The sequence below is a fragment of the Dendrobates tinctorius genome, unplaced genomic scaffold, assembly GCF_039654945.1.
Source record: "Dendrobates tinctorius isolate UK_male_01 unplaced genomic scaffold, ASM3965494v1 ptg000086l, whole genome shotgun sequence".
Taxonomy (NCBI): domain Eukaryota; kingdom Metazoa; phylum Chordata; class Amphibia; order Anura; family Dendrobatidae; genus Dendrobates; species Dendrobates tinctorius.
The window spans coordinates 1,436,242-1,452,500 of NW_027361754.1; the positions used below are offsets into that span (position 1 = coordinate 1,436,242).

Genomic DNA, 16,259 nt, shown 5'->3' on the forward strand with positions numbered 1-16,259 from the left:
GACCCACGTGCAAAAGATGAGAGATTGTGGGATCTCAGCCAGGTACAAGGGCCCAACCGTGGCCCCAGGAAGAGTCACGGGACCCAAATTTGACAATGTGATCATATGATCCATCTGCATAAGGAGATAACAGAGGGAAGACCACCGGGGAGGAGCGCCCCCCAAAATACAACTCCTCCATCCTAAATTCTGAGGGAATCCATTATAAATAGACATTAATAGGGCAGAATTACCGAGGGTGGGACTGAGAACTTCTCAGATGGTGTACAGGCTGGTTGTCAGCAGTGATACATACTGTAGTTCCGATGTCCCCAGTTATCATCACTAAAATGTGAACATAAAAAATGAACAGCATCCGATCCGGGTGAAAAAACGCCAAAGTTTCTTTATTCTGCCATTAGTACAAAGTTTCGACCATAGCGTGGTCTTTTTCAAGTGTTTAACTGTTATCATCACTGGTCCCAATGTCCGCAGTTATCATCACTGGTCCCAATGTCCGCAGTTATCATCACTGGTCCCAATGTCCGCAGTTATCATCACTGGTCCCAATGTCCCCGGTTATCATCTCTAGTTCCCGATGTCCCCAGTTATCACTAGTCCCGATGTCCCCAGTTATCTCTAGTTCCCGATGTCCCCAGTTATCATCACTAGTCTCGATGTCCCCAGTTATCACTAGTCCCGATGCCACCGGTTATCATGACTAGTCCCGATGTCACCGGTTATCATGACTAGTCCCGATGTCACCGGTTATCATGACTAGTCCTGATGTCACCGGTTATCACTAGTCCTGATGTCGCCTCTACGGTCCTTATCTCGGGGCACATTAGCGGACACTGTGTGCTGAGTCACGGCTGAGCGCAGGGCGATGGTGACAGTGGTGGGGACTCTGTTAGCACGTTCTCTCTGGTCAATGACTGCTTATGTTTTAAGTCAGTGGTCTTCCCCAAGATCAACACATCCATCACAAAAATCCTCTCTGCTGCTGGTGGACCCTGCTCCCTCTACATCACACACCCCTCTCCTGACATATCCGGTGCTGCTGATGGATCTTGTTCCTTACACAATGTATCTCTCAGTATGTGATGAGCATATCAGCTATACTGTGCTCCTAAAATCCTCTGTCCTGCTGGTGGACCCTGCTCCATATACTCAGGTACTCCATATACTCAGGTAACTGAAAGAGTCATCAGAGAAAATTGCAAAACCACTAGTCAGAATCTCTGAAAAATCCTGGAGAACAGGAGAAGTCCCAGAAGATTGGAGAAGGGCATATGTTGTCCCCATCTTCAAAAAAAAGGAAAGAAGAGGGAAATTACAGGCCAGAGAGCCTTACTTCTATAACTCTAAAGATCTGTGAACAAATTGTTAAACAGCATGTATGTAAGTACTTGGTTAAGAATACAGTAAGTAACCAGAGCCAGCATGGGTTTGTAGCAAACAAGTCATGCCAGACTAATCTAATTTCCTTCTATGATGGAATCATTGACTGGGTGGATCAGGGAAATGCGGTATATATATATTATATCTCAACTTCAGAAAAGCATTTGATAAAGTATCTCATACTATCTTTATTGAAGAAATGACCAAGTATGGGACTGAAAAGGCTACGATTAGGTGGATTCATAACTGGCTCAGTGATCGTACTCAGAGTGGTAATAAATGGTTGGAACACTCTTCCAATTGGATATGCAAGTGGGTACCACAAAGCTCTGTCCTGGCCCCAGTGATGTTCATCATTTTTATAAATTTTCTAGATAAGGGAACTGAAGGTAAACTGATCAAATATGCAGATGATACAAAGCTAGGAGGGATAGCTAATACTAGAGAAAACAGAGAAAGAATTCAGAAGGATCTAGATAAACTGGAACAATGGGCAGTGACTAATAGAATGCGAATTACTAGGGAGAAATGCAAGATTCTATATCTGGGCAAGAAAAACGAAAATTACATCCACAGAATGAGAGGAATACAACTAAGCAACAGTACGTGTAATAAAGACTTGGGTATACTAATAGGTCACAGACTGCACATAAGTCAACAGTGTGATGCAGCAGCAAAAAGGCAAACACAGATCTCTGATGTATTAAGAGAAGCATAGAGTCTAGATCACATGTAGTAATTGCCCCTCTCTACTCCTCCTTGGTCAGGCCTCATATGGAATACTATGTCCAGTTTTGGGCACCATATTTTAAAAAGACATTGAAAAACTGGAGCAAGTTCAGAGAAGATCTACCAGTATTGTGAGCGGACTGTAGAGCATGTCCTACAAGGAACAGTTAAAGAACTCTAACATGCTAGGATTCTATGATTATGCACTGTACAACATGCAGAGCAGGTCACTACATCACTCAGGATGCAGCAGTGCCGTATGCAGCGTATGTGCAGCGCTGGTTGATCATCATTCCTAGTATCGCTCATTTCTTCATGCTCGCCTATTGAAAACAAGCTGAAAATCACTTGATGAGAGAGCAAAATACTCATTCGTCGGTAAAATGATTTTTAAGCTAGATTAAAAAGAAAAAAAAACTGTGCAACCATTATGTGGTGCTGAGAATAAGAACAGGTCTATGTGCACAAAATGGTGGATTACTGCTCTAAGCCACTGTCGATTGAATCGGGGCTCACCTGCATGGGCGGGCAGATAATGGTGAGCGTCGCCGTGTCCACCAGTCCTTGGTCATCCTGCCGTCTATCCAGCACGCCATCACTGAGCGGATACAAGACAGAGCTCACCGTGTTCAGCAGTGAGTACGACCTGCGGGCACAAGATGATAGCAGCTCAATGACAGGATCTGGTGAGGTCAGGAGCCGGGTACAACGGGTAGGTAGGTAGCAGAGAAACAACAGGTAGGTGGCAGAGAAGTGGCAGAGGTAGCAGGTAGGTGGCATGTAGGTAGGTAGCAGATATGCAAGTGACGGGTAGGGTAGGTAGGTAACAGGTACGTATGTGGATGACAGATAGGTGCACTCACCCATGGAACACCCAGGTGCCACATTCATCGGCTTTGGAGACGTAGTTTTCAGGTAAGAGGCCGGAGCAGCCGGTGGCCAGAGATGAACCGAAGATCCAACCTTCGCTGGTGTTGGTCTGTTCTACAGGGGACATGAAGATGAAATCACCGGGCACCAGCTCCAGCTCGTCGTCGTTCTGCGGCAGATAGGGATACAGAACCTGCAACGTCTGAAACACAAGAGAATACGACACACTATAGACCGAGGGTGAATACAGCCAATGAGGACATCATATGTATGGACCATGCACAGCTGAGGGTTTGTTACAGTTGTGTACAATGCTCTGCACACTCCAGCCTGATACATTGTAACAAACTATCAGCAGTGGAGATAGATTTGTGCTGCGCTCCACTCACTGTCCAGAACATACTGTAACAACCCCCCTGCTGTGGAGCAGCATCAGCTCAGCCTGGACTTGTAAAAAACAGGAGGTTTTCATTCACAGGCAGCAAGCAGAGGTGTTAATGTAAAATGCTCAATTTGTCATTGTCCTAGTCATTATAGAAATGAAAGTAACCTCTGACTCGCTGTTATCAGCCACCATGTGTCAAAAGCCGTTATAGGGGCGATCTGTGGTCTGTAAGATAAGATTCAGGAAGCGAGCGCTGCCCCCGCAGTCAGACTTTCCACCAACATCTCCGGCTCTGCAGAACCTGCGGACGCTGCATCTGCCGACTCCAGTGTCACATTATAGGTGTGTACCATATATTATACACACACACACACACACACACACACACACATACAGATATATTACACATACAAACAGATATATATCATATATATACAGTTAGGTCCATATATATTTGGACAGAGACAACATTTTTCTAATTTTGGTTATAGACATTACCACAATGAATTTTAAACAAAACAATTCAGATGCAGTTGAAGTTCAGACTTTCAGCTTTCATTTGAGGGTATCCACATTAAAATTGGATGAAGGGTTTAGGAGTTTCAGCTCCTTAACATGTGCCACCCTGTTTTTAAAGGGACCAAAAGTAATTGGACAATTGACTCCACGGCTATTTCATGGACAGGTGTGGGCAATCCCTTCGTTATGTCATTCTCAATTAAGCTGAAAAAACGCCTGGCGTTGATTTGAGGTGTGGTGCTTGCATTTGGAAGGTTTTCCTGTGAAGGAAACATACGGTCAAAGGAGCTCTCCATGCAGGTGAAACAAGCCATCCTTAAGCTGCAAAAACAGAAAAAACCCATCCGAGAAATTGCGACAACATTAGGAGTGGCAAAATCTACAGTTTGGTACATCCTGAGAAAGAAAGAAAGCATGCACTGGTGAACTCATCAATACAAAAAGACCTGGGCGCCCACGGAAGACAACAGTGGTGGATGATCGCAGAATAGTCTCCATGGTGAAGAGAAACCCCTTCACAACAGCCAACCAAGTGAACAACACTCTCCAGGAGGTAGGCGTATCAATATCCAAATCTACCATTAAGAGAAGACTGCATGAAAAGTAAATACAGAGGGTTCACTGCACGGTGCAAGCCACTCATAAGCATCAAGAATAAAAAGGCTAGACTGGACTTTGCTAAAAAACATCTAAAAAAGCCAGCACAGTTCTGGAAGAACATTCTTTGGACAAATGAAACCGAGATCAACCTCTACCAGAATGATGGAAAGAGAAAAGCATGGCAAAGGCGTGGTGCAGCTCATGATCCAAAGAATACCACATCATCTGTAAAACATGGCGGAGGCAGTGTGATGGCTTGGGCATGCATGGCTGCCAGTGGCACTGGGTCACTAGTGTTTATTGATGATGTGACACAGGACAGAAGCAGCCGAATGAATTCTGAGGTATTCAGAGCCATACTGTGTGCTCAGATCCAGCCAAATGCAGCCAAACTGATTGGTCTCGTTTCATAAAACAGATGGACAATGACCCAAAACATAAAGCCAAAGCAAACCAGGAGTTTATTAAAGCAAAGAAGTGGAATATTCTTGAATGGCCAAGTCAGTCACCTGATCTCAACCCAACTAAGCATGCATTTCACTTGTTAAAGACTAAACTTCATGGAGTGACGCACTGGAGGCGCATACGACGGTGTCTCCAGCGGCAAATAACAAATTGATACAGTTATATGTGCTACACCAACCCTATCTAACCCCGAGTAAACTGCATAAATTTGGCAGAAGAGTAAATGATGAATGTCATAGATGTGGGGAGGTTGGGGCAGATTTTTGGCATCTCATTTGGGATTGTAGAATTATAAGAAGGTACTGGGAAGACGTAATTCTTGCTTTAGAAAGAATAATTGGGATACCAATTGAATGCGTTTCAGAGATGTGTGTGTTGGGTGTGGTAGACGAAGAAATGTGGACTCATTACGACAGAATATTTCTCAGAGAAGTGTTGTTTTTTGCCAGGAAAGCGATTGCATTGAGGTGGATGGGGGATAGGTCCCCTTCGATTAACTAGTGGAAAAAAATTGGTGAACAATGTAATTCCCTATGAGAAGATACTATACAGAAATAGAGGTTGTCCCCAGAAATTTCACAAAATTTGGGAAATGTGGTGCGACTCGCCCCTGACACAACTACCTCCTGATGTCAAACTCTTCTAGTGTGAGGTATAACCCTTGAAGTGTTTTCTTTTTCAGTACAGAATGGGATGCTTTACGCGGACTGAGTAATATTTGCTTACTATATTTCGACTTCCTGTGAACTCAGAATCCTGATTCAGAACTCTTTAATGATGCAATGTTATTGAGAACAGAATACACTATGTTTAATGTTCTATTTTATTTGTGCTGTTTGTCTACTTTAATATTGGAAGTATTCTTTTTAAACTGAGGTTGTGAACGACGACTTGATGGAATACTTCGTTTTCCTCATACTGTAATGTCACATGTTTAATATGTCATTGTGTGGTATCTTTCAATAAAAAGAGTTAAAAAAAAAAAAAAAAAAAAAAAAGGACTAAACTTCAGACAGAAAGGCCCACAAACAACCAGCAACTGAAAACCACCGCAGTGAAGGCCTGGCAGAGCATCAAAAAGGAGGAAACACAGCGTCTGGTGATGTCCATGAGTTCAAGACTTCAGGCAGTCATTGCCAACAAAGGGTTTTCAACCAAGTGCTAGAAATGAACATTTTATTTACAATTATTTAATCTGTCCAATTACTTTTGGTCCCTTTAAAAACAGGGTGGCACATGTTAAGGAGCTGAAACTCCTAAACCCTTCGTTTAATTTTAATGTGGATACCCTCAAATGAAAGCTGAAAGTCTGAACTTCAACTGCATCTGAATTGTTTTGCTTAAAATTCATTGTGGTAATGTCTAGAACCAAAATTAGAAAAATGTTGTCTCTGTCCAAATATATAAGGACCTAACTGTACATACACACACACACCTTTAAATTTTTCACTGTTGTTTCATTGCAGTCATTTGATAAAAAAAAAGTTAATTTATGTACACTCTGCATCCAATCTTGACTGAAAAAAAACAATAAATGTAGATATATTTGCAAATTTATTAAAACAGAAAAACTGAAATATCACATGGTCATAAGTATTCAGACCCTTTGCTCAAACACTCATATTTAAGTCACATGCAGTCCATTTCATTGTGATCCTCCTTGAAATGGTTCTACGCCTTCATTGGAGTCCAGATGTGTTTAATTAAACTGATAGGACTTGATTTGTAAAGGCACACACCTGTCTATATAAGACCTCACAGCTCACAGTGCATGTCAGACCAAATGAGAATCATGAGGTCTAAGGAACAAGCCAAGGAGCTCAGAGACAGAAGTGCAGCAAGGCACATATCTGGCCAAGGTTACAAAAGAATTTCTGTGGTACTCAAGGTTCTTAACAGCACAGTGGCCCCCATAATCCTTAAATGGAAGAAGTTTGGGACCACCAGAAGTCTTCCTAGACCTGGCCGTCCAGCCAAACTGAGCAATCGTGGGAGAAGAGCCTTGGTGAGAGAGGTTAAAGAAGTACCACAAGATCACTGTGGCTGAGCTCCAGAGAAGGGAGATGGGAGAAAGTTCCACAAAGTCAACTATCACTGAAGCCCTCCACCAGTCCGGCCTTTATGACAGTGGCCCAACGGAAGCCTTTCCTCAGTGCAAGACATATGAAAGCCTGCATAGAGTTTGCTAAAAACACATGAAGGACTTCCAGACTATGAGAAATAAGATTCTCTGCTCTGAAGAGACGACGATAGAACTTTTTGGTGATAATTCTAAGCGGTATGTGTGGAGAAAACCAGGCACTGCTCATCACCTGCCCAATGAAATCCCAACAGTGAAACATGGTGGTGGCAGCATCATGCTATGGGGGTGTTTTTCAGCTGCAGGGACAGGAGGACTGGGTGGAATTGAAGGAAACATGAATTTGGCCAAGTACAATGATATCCTGGATGAAAACCTCTTCCAGAGTGCTCTGGACCACAGACTTGGCTGAAGGTTCACCTTCCAACAAGACAATGACCCTAAGCACACAGCTAAAATAACAAAGGAGTGGCTTCAGAACAACTCTGTGACCATTCTTGACTGGCCCAGCCAGAGTCCTGACCTAAACCCAATTGAGCATCTTTGGAGAGACCTGAAAATGGCTGTCCACCAACGTTCACCATCCAACCTGACGGAACTGGAGAAGATCTGCAAGGAAGAATGGCAGAGGATCCCCAAATCCAGGTGTGAAAAACTTGTTACATCATTCCCAAGAAGATTCATGGCTGTACTAGCTCAAAAGGGTGCTTCTACTCAATACTGAGCAAAGGTCTGAATACTTATGACCATGTGATATTTCAGTTTTTCTTTTTTTAATAAATTTGCAAAAATTTCTACATTTTTTTCCAGTCAATATGGGAAAAAAAATGAACTTTTTTGAATTTAACAAATGGCTGCAATGAAACAAAGAGTGAAAAATTTAAAGGGGTCTGAATACTTTCCATACCCACTGTGCAATATATAGTGCCTACAAGTGGTATTCAACCCCCTGCAGATTTAGCAGGTTTGATAAGATGCAAATAAGTTAGAGCCTTCAAACTTCACACAAGAGCAGGATTTATTAACAGATGCATAAATCTTACAAACCAAAAAGTTATGTTGCTCAGTTAAATGTTAATAAATTTTAAACATACAAGTGTGGGTCAATTATTATTCAACCCCTAGGTTTAATATTTTGTGGAATAACCCTTGTTTGCAATTACAGCTAATAATCGTCTTTTATAAGACCTGATCAGGCCGGCACAGGTCTCTGGAGTTATCTTGGCCCACTCCTCCATGCAGATCTTCTCCAAGTTATCTAGGTTCTTTGGGTGTCTCATGTGGACTTTAATCTTGAGCTCCTTCCACAAGTTTTCAATTGGGTTAAGGTCAGGAGACTGACTAGGCCACTCCAACACCTTGATTTTTTGCCTCTTGAACCAGGCCTTGGTTTTCTTGGCTGTGTGCTTTGGGTCGTTGTCTTGTTGAAAGATGAAATGACGACCCATCTTAAGATCCTTGATGGAGGAGCGGAGGTTCTTGGCCAAAATCTCCAGGTAGGCCGTGCTATCCATCTTCCCATGGATGCGGACCAGATGGCCAGGCCCCTTGGCTGAGAAACAGCCCCACAGCATGATGCTGCCACCACCATGCTTGACTGTAGGGATGGTATTCTTGGGGTCGTATGCAGTGCCATCCAGTCTCCAAACGTCACGTGTGTGGTTGGCACCAAAGATCTCGATCTTGGTCTCATCAGACCAGAGAACCTTGAACCAGTCTGTCTCAGAGTCCTCCAAGTGATCATGAGCAAACTGTAGACGAGCCTTGACATGACGCTTTGAAAGTAAAGGTACCTTACGGGCTCGACTGGAACGGAGACCATTGCGGTGGAGTACGTTACTTATGGTATTGACTGAAACCAATGTCCCCACTGCCATGAGATCTTCCCGGAGCTCCTTCCTTGTTGTCCTTGGGTTAGCCTTGACTCTTCGGACAAGCCTGGCCTCGGCACGGGAGGAAACTTTCAAAGGCTGTCCAATCCGTGGAAGGCTAACAGTAGTTCCATAAGCCTTCCACTTCCGGATGATGCTCCCAACAGTGGAGACAGGTAGGCCCAACTCCTTGGAAAGGGTTTTGTTCCCCTTGCCAGCCTTGTGACCCTCCACGATCTTGTCTCTGATGGCCTTGGAATGCTCCTTTGTCTTTCCCATGTTGACCATGTATGAGTGCTGTTCACAAGTTTGGGGAGGGTCTTAAATAGTCAGAAAAGGCTGGAAAAAGAGATAATTAATCCAAACATGTGAAGCTCATTGTTCTTTGTGCCTGAAATACTTCTTAATACTTTAGGGGAACCAAACAGAATTCTGGTGGTTTGAGGGGTTGAATAATAAATGACCCTCTGAATAAACTTTTCACAATTTAAAAAAAAATTAAACCAAGAAATAACATTCTTTTTTGCTTTTTCACACTTCCAGGCTGATCTACAGTCCAAATGTCACAATGCCAAGTTAATTCCGAATGTGTAAACCTGCTAAATCTGCAGGGGGTTGAATACTACTTGTAGGCACTGTATATAGATATAGTCATCTGTATGTTACCTCATGATTGATGTATCGGATGTCTCTGGAGAATATGGTGGCCACCCAGTCACAGCCCAGGTTCAGGTCGATGTTCTGCGCCAGCTTCTCCAGGGTGGGCAGGTGATTGGCCTGGAAGTGATACGCCAGCGTCACATGTAGCTGCTTCTTGTGCGGCTCCACCCGGACATCTGAAATCAGACAGGGCAGACGGTCACTCCACTATTGCAGGAATTAGAGGCCCTAACGGCTGTATTTTCTAGGACCCCCCCTGGACTGTGAAGTTCTGCGCAACTTATTTTATTATTATAATGCTTTTGCTTATATTGCGCAATTAATTCCACAGCGCTTTCCCCATAGGGGCTCACAATCTAGATTCCCCATCAGTCGTTGGAGTGTGGGAAGAAAATGGAGAATCTGGAGGAAACCCATGAAACACAGGAAGAACATATAAACTCCTTGCAGAAGTTGTCATCGGTGAGTTTTGAGCCCAGGACCCCAGCGCGGCAAGACAGCAGTGCTAACCACCATGCTGCCCCTGTAACAGAAGACCGTGAAAGTAGGGGGCAGTAAGGTGCCCCCCAGTGTTCAGAACAGAGCATGCCACGGCTGCCATTGAAGGTCCCAGCAGAGGAGACAAGTTATTGGGGTACGGGGATGTTTGGGGCCATACTGATTATACCATGTACCCCCTCACAAACGTCCGTCTCTCCCTCTCACCTGTTTTAATCAGCGCTTCCTCAGCAAAATCTGCAGCAAATTTCTTCAGCCCCTCGGCGCAGTCCTCATTTACGAAGAGGCCAATAAAATTGGAGGAGGTGTAGAGCTCCAGGGGCAGCGGATTAGGGAATTTCGATTTCCAGCGGGCGACTGTACTCTGTAAAGCTTCGCACAGCGCGTCCACGTTCTTATCTTCACACTGTACGGGATAAAGCAGAAATATCAGCACAAAGTAATCTCGTTACCGTCTCCGCCACTTCAGATCCAATTACCAAGGCGCGAGATCAATGGAAACCAGATGCCCTTCTCAAATCCTAGGCTGTGCCCAAATCAGCTGAGCACGTCCTACCATCCAGGGACAAATGTGTGACCATTGCCAGCGGAGAGCTCAACTGGGCCCCAGGAGCTCAGGGACTCAAGAAAAAGCTAGAGAATAAGAAAGGGGACAATAATGTACTAATGATACAACATAACAGTGAAAGGAAGAGTCCGGCCTGAACTGATACGTTGTAACAAGGCACCAGAGCCGGACAGGTGGGTTTGAAGCCCTTAGATATCAACAAAGGATTTTTCCATTTCCTGACAACAAGCAGAGATTGTTAGACTTGAGGAAATTCTCGTGGTCCCAGGGGGTCCCCCTCCAATGATAACGGAGCCTCTGAGGTGGGGGCCAGTAATGACCACTGTGAGCGATCACTTGGCTATGGGACACCATGTATGTGACCTACCATAAAGAACTGGCAGAGTGTGATGTGCGGGAATATATTGTGCGCCTTGTTCTTCCCGCATAGCTGCTTGGATTGTTGCCAGAAGTCTGAGAGTTTCTGGGCGAGTGGGCCCATCGGTCGTAAGTATAGGACATATTCCCGAGGCAGCGGGTCATCCAGAAATGGATCGTCTACATGTGAGAATAGCCTGGAAAATAAGAATGATGACTGAAAACCTGCACAAACCATGTCATGGGTCCTCAGGGGTGGGACAGGAGCTGAAATGGGAGGGGCTTAATCTTGTTGGGGGTGAAGCTTAAAATGCAGTCTTCAGTATAAATCTAATACCCACCAATCACAAGCAGCTTGGACACTTCTACCTCCTGTGGAAGCTAACGCTTTCAGCCTAAAAAAAACAAATAAAGAAAAAGTAAAAACGGAGAAAATAAATGTCTATAAAGGGTCATGACATGGCTCTAAAACATGGCTGCTCCTGATCATGGGATGTATGGTAGATGAGCTTCATTGAAGTGAACAGGGCTGAGCTGCAGGACCATCCTGTGGACAGAGGAGGCGCTATTTATGGAAGAAGTCAGTCATATTTTTGCACAACCATTTAGCAAGGTAAGGAGATAAAATGATTCAATCATGATGGAGGAGTCCCTTAATGTTCAGCATCTATTAGGCTAGTTTCACATTTGCGTTTAAGGCCGCAGCGGCGGCCTGCGCACGGCCGCCGCTAAGCCCCGCCCCCTGACTCCGCCAGTAGCTCCGCCTACGGGCGCATGACGCTGCATGTGTCCTGCGTCCCCTATCTTTAGCACTGGGGACGCAGGCCGTGCGCAGGTATGCGTTTGGCAGCGCATGCGTCCTTTTGACGCTGCGCCGACCAGCGCCAAACGCAACAGGTTGCAATTTGGTGCGCTCGGCGCAGCGTCAAAGGACGCATGCGCCGCCAAACGCATACCTGCGCACGGCCTGCGTCCCCAGTGCTAAAGATAGGGGACGCAGGACGCATGCAGCGTCATGCGCCCGTAGGCGGAGCTACTGGCGGAGGCACGGCAGGGGGCAGGGCTTAGCAGCGGCCGTGCGCAGGCCGCCGGCTGCGGCCTTAAACGCAAATGTGAAACTAGCCTTACAATGACAAATCCAAAGATCACTAAACCGAGTAATCAGAAATGCAGTCCAAGAACGTGTCCCACCAAGACTACTGCAACCCAACACCTTGCCATGATCAGGACTCCTCCACCTGTATCTACTGAGTGTAAGCGCCTGTGGGGCCGAGGAGGTCGGGGTGGAGGAGGAAGAGTCTGTTGTGAATTCTCTTACTTCTGAGTCGGGGCTCCCTCTAATGGTTACTGTGGGTAGTGGAGCTGGCCAGATTGACAGAGGTCTGCCACCTGATGATGATGATTGGAGATCTGGGGGTTACTGATTGGAAGTATTTAAGTGAGCAGGCTTCCCTCACTTGTTGCTGGTGATTAGTTCTTCCTGTGCAACTTGAGGTCTGCTGTCTCCTGCCTGATCCTGCATTTTTCAGCTAAGTTGTTTATTTGCTAATCCTTTGCTTCTGATCTGGTTTTGCCTTTCTGCTTTGCTTTGTGGGTTCAGCGTGCTCCCTGCTGGGGATGTGCTGGACTCTGCTCCATATGTTACAGCTTGTGTCAGTTTGTTCAGTCCCCTGATATATTAGACTCTTTTGCTTTGCTGCCCGTTTACACCAGAATGCTGATATAGTGGGGGGAGAGGTCGTGAGACCTCAGTTTTTTTGTACATCAGACATGTTGGATTTTTTAGGGTTTTTGCGCGATTGCAGATAGGATAGGAAAGGAAAGACACTATCTAGACAGTTTGGGCCCCATCATTTGCTCGGTCTATTTTCTGCCTAAGTTTGTCCCTCATCTGGTCTCACCGGCAATATATGTTTGGGGGGTATTTCTTTTGGGTTCTAATCCGGGGCAGTTTAGATTTCACCTTTCTTGCTTTAGGCCTAGTTAGTTCTCCAGCTGTGTCGAGGCGTCTAGGGCATCGTAGGTACGCTCCACGGCTACTGTTAGTTGTGTTGTTAGGATTAGGGGTCTGCAATACGCTAAGTTACCAACCTTTCAGGTGGCCTAGCCAATTCCTGCCATCCTCCTCGGTGACCTGTTCATAACAGAGTCACCAGCCATACTGTAGACTCTAGGGTACTCTAAAGAAGGAAAGAATTGAAGAAAAAAAAAAAAAAAAAGTCAGAATTTTTTTAATATGAAGTGTGGGGATTTTCTGCCTATCTTGTTCATCATCTGCTGTAGAACCAAAGATCCCTACTCCATATGGGTTTTCTGGGGATCGGTCTAAATTTTTGAATTTCAAGAATAATTGTAAACTGTTTTTTGCTTTGAAGCCTAACTCATCGGGCAGCTCTCTGTTGCAGGTTAAGACTGTCATCTCCCTGTTGCGCGGCGATCCCCAGGATTGGGCTTTTTCTTTGACACCTGGAGATCCTATTCTGGCTAATGTGGATGCGTTTTTTCAAGCCCTGGGGTTGTTGTATGATGAACCTAATGCTATTGATCAAGCTGAGAAAATCTTATTGGCATTGAACCAGGGTCAGGATTCTGCAGAGTTATATTGTCAAAAATTCCAAAAGTGGGCGGTCTTTACTAAATGGAATGATGATGCCCTAGCAGCTCTCTTTCGGAAGGGTCTGGCAGAAACCATAAAAGATGTTATGGTGGGATTTCCTGTCTCCTCTGGTCTTGACGACTATGTCATTGGCTATTCAAATTGATCGACGTTTACGTGAACGTAAAACCACACGAGAGGCGGTGCCGCCTTTCGAACGAACTTCTGAACCCATGCAATGTGATAGGGTTTTGTCTAGGGCGCAACGTCAAGTTTAGAAGAAGTTATAATAAGTTGTGTTTCTCTTTGTGGGGAAGCCTCTCATACTATTTCTGTCTTCCCTAAACGAGAAAAGTGCATTTGCGTTGGGCAGTGTACAGCCTAAGTTCCTTTTGGAGGTTACCTTGATCTGCTCCTTATCTACATTTTCCGCTAAGGCTTTTGTTGATTCAGGAGCAGCTTTGAATCTGATGGATTTTGACTTTGCCAAACATTGTGGTTTTCCCATTGTACCCCTGCGGACTCCTATCCCTTTGAGGGGTATTGATGCTACTCCTTTGGCGGAGAATAAACCCCAGTTTGGACCCAGGTGATAATGCAGGTCGCCCTGGACCACCAAGAGAATTGTAAATTTTTGGTGTTGCACAATTTGCATGATATTATTTTACTGGGCTTTCCTTGGTTGCAAACCCATAATCCTGTTTTGGATTGGAAATCTGTGTCTGTGGTGAGTTGGGGTTGTCAATGTGTTCTTAGTGACACTCCTGTTTTCTCCACCTCTCCCCAGTCTCATGATATTCCTGACTATTTGGCTGATTTTTCTGATGTATTTAGTGAGAGTAAGTCCGTGTCTTTGCCTCCTCATAGGAGTTATATCGGTACCTGAACATGATGCTATGCGATCTTATATCAATGAGTCGTTGGAGAAGGGTCATATCAGACCATCCTCTTCACCTTTAGGTGCTGTTTTTTTTGTGGCCAAGAAAGATGGCTCATTAAGGCCATGTATTGACTATTGTTCCCTTAACAAAATCACTGTTAAATATCAGTACCCGTTACCCCTGATTTATTTTCTAGAGTTAAAAGTGCCTGCTGGTTTACCAAACTTGACCTCAGGGGGGCATATAATAGCATTCGCATCGAGCACGAGGATGAACGGAAGACTGCGTTTAATACCCCGGAGGGACATTTTGAGTACCTGGTGATGCCTTTTGGGCTCACTAATGCCCCTTCCGTCTTCCAATCTTTTATGAATGATATTTTCCGGGACTTTGTGGATAAGTTTTTGATCATTTATCTGGCTGATATTTTGATCTTTTCCAGTGATTGGGATTCTCATGTGGAACATGTCTGGACTGTGTTCCGGATTTTGAGAGAAAATACTGTTAAGAGATCGAAATGTCTCTTTGGTGTACAGAGGATTTCGTTTTTGGGATTTATTTTGTCCCCGTCTGCTATTGAAATGGACCAAGCCAAGGTACAAGCCATTTATGATTGGGTTCAGCCCATTTCTCTGAAGGCTCTCCAGAAGTTTTTGGGTTTTGCTAATTTCTACCGTAAAATTTATAAGTCATTATTCTGGTATTGTTAAACCACTGACGGATTTGACCAAAAAGGGCGCTGATGTGGTGAATTGGTCTCGGCATTTCAGGAGCTTAAGCAGAGATTCACTTCAACCTGATGTTTCTATCTCCACCTCAAATGGGAGTGATGCTTCTGAGATTGGTGCAGGAGCCGTTTTGTTCCAAAGGGATCCGGTAACCTCTAAGATGAATCCCTGTGCCTTCTTTTCTCAAAAATGTTCCCCATCTGAACGTAAATATGACGTGGGAAATCAGGAATTGTTGGCCATGAAATTGGCATTTGAAGAGTGGAGACATTGGTTGGAGGGAGCTAGGCATCAAGCTGTGGTCCTCACCGACCACAAGAATTTGATTTATCTTGAATCAGCCAAGCGCTTGAATCCTAGACAGGCTAGGTGGGCCTTGCTTTTCACACGTTTTAATTTTGTGGTCTCCTTTCTTCCGGGCACTAAGAATGTTAAGGCAGACGCCCTTTCTAGGAGTTTCTTTGCGGATTCTCTTGATGTGACCGAGCCTACTACACTACCATTCTAAATGAGGGTGTAGTTCTGCATCTCACCCAATTTGAGACGTGCCCTGGAGGAATTTCAGGAGGAGAAACCTGAACGATGCCCTATGGGAAAATTTTATGCCCCTGACCAGTGGAGAAGAGTAATGTCTAAAATTCATTGCTCCGCATTAGCTGGTTATCCAGGTATTTTTGGTACTAGAGATTTGGCGAGTCGGTCTTTTTGGTGGCCTCCCTTATCTCGTGATGTCAGGAATTTTGTGCAGTCCTGTGGGACTTGTTCTCGGCCCAAGCCCTGTTCTCATTCTAGTGGTTTGTTGATGCACCTGCCGGTGCCCAGGAGGCCATGGACTCATCTCAATGAATTTTATTTCTGATCTCCCAGTCTCTCAGAGAATGACTGTTGTCTGGGTGATCTGTGATAGATTTTCGAAGATGGTCCATCTTGTACCACTCCCAAAGTTGCCATCTTCTTCTGAGTTGGTGCCCTTGTTTTTACAACAGGTGGTTCGTTTGCACGGGATTCCTGAGAACATCGTGTCGGACAGAGGAGTCCAGTTTGTTTCCAGATTTTGGAGAGCTTTTAGTTC

At 44.8% G+C, this 16,259-nt stretch overlaps 1 protein-coding gene across 3 annotated transcripts in view; it reads right to left on the minus strand.

Moving 5' to 3' along the window:
- The window catches only part of UBASH3B (ubiquitin associated and SH3 domain containing B), a 94,117-nt gene that overhangs the window by 14,431 nt on the left and 63,427 nt on the right, over window positions 1-16,259 (minus strand). For all 3 annotated transcript variants that reach the window (XM_073584862.1, XM_073584861.1, XM_073584860.1), the window contains exons 2-7: window positions 11,324-11,377; window positions 10,993-11,179; window positions 10,265-10,463; window positions 9,566-9,735; window positions 2,973-3,181; window positions 2,626-2,755 (exon numbers count right to left, since the gene is read on the minus strand). In XM_073584862.1, coding sequence (XP_073440963.1) covers window positions 2,626-2,755; window positions 2,973-3,181; window positions 9,566-9,735; window positions 10,265-10,463; window positions 10,993-11,106 — 822 coding nt within the window. In that variant the 5' untranslated portion in view covers window positions 11,107-11,179; window positions 11,324-11,377. The remainder of the gene's footprint in view (window positions 1-2,625; window positions 2,756-2,972; window positions 3,182-9,565; window positions 9,736-10,264; window positions 10,464-10,992; window positions 11,180-11,323; window positions 11,378-16,259) is intronic.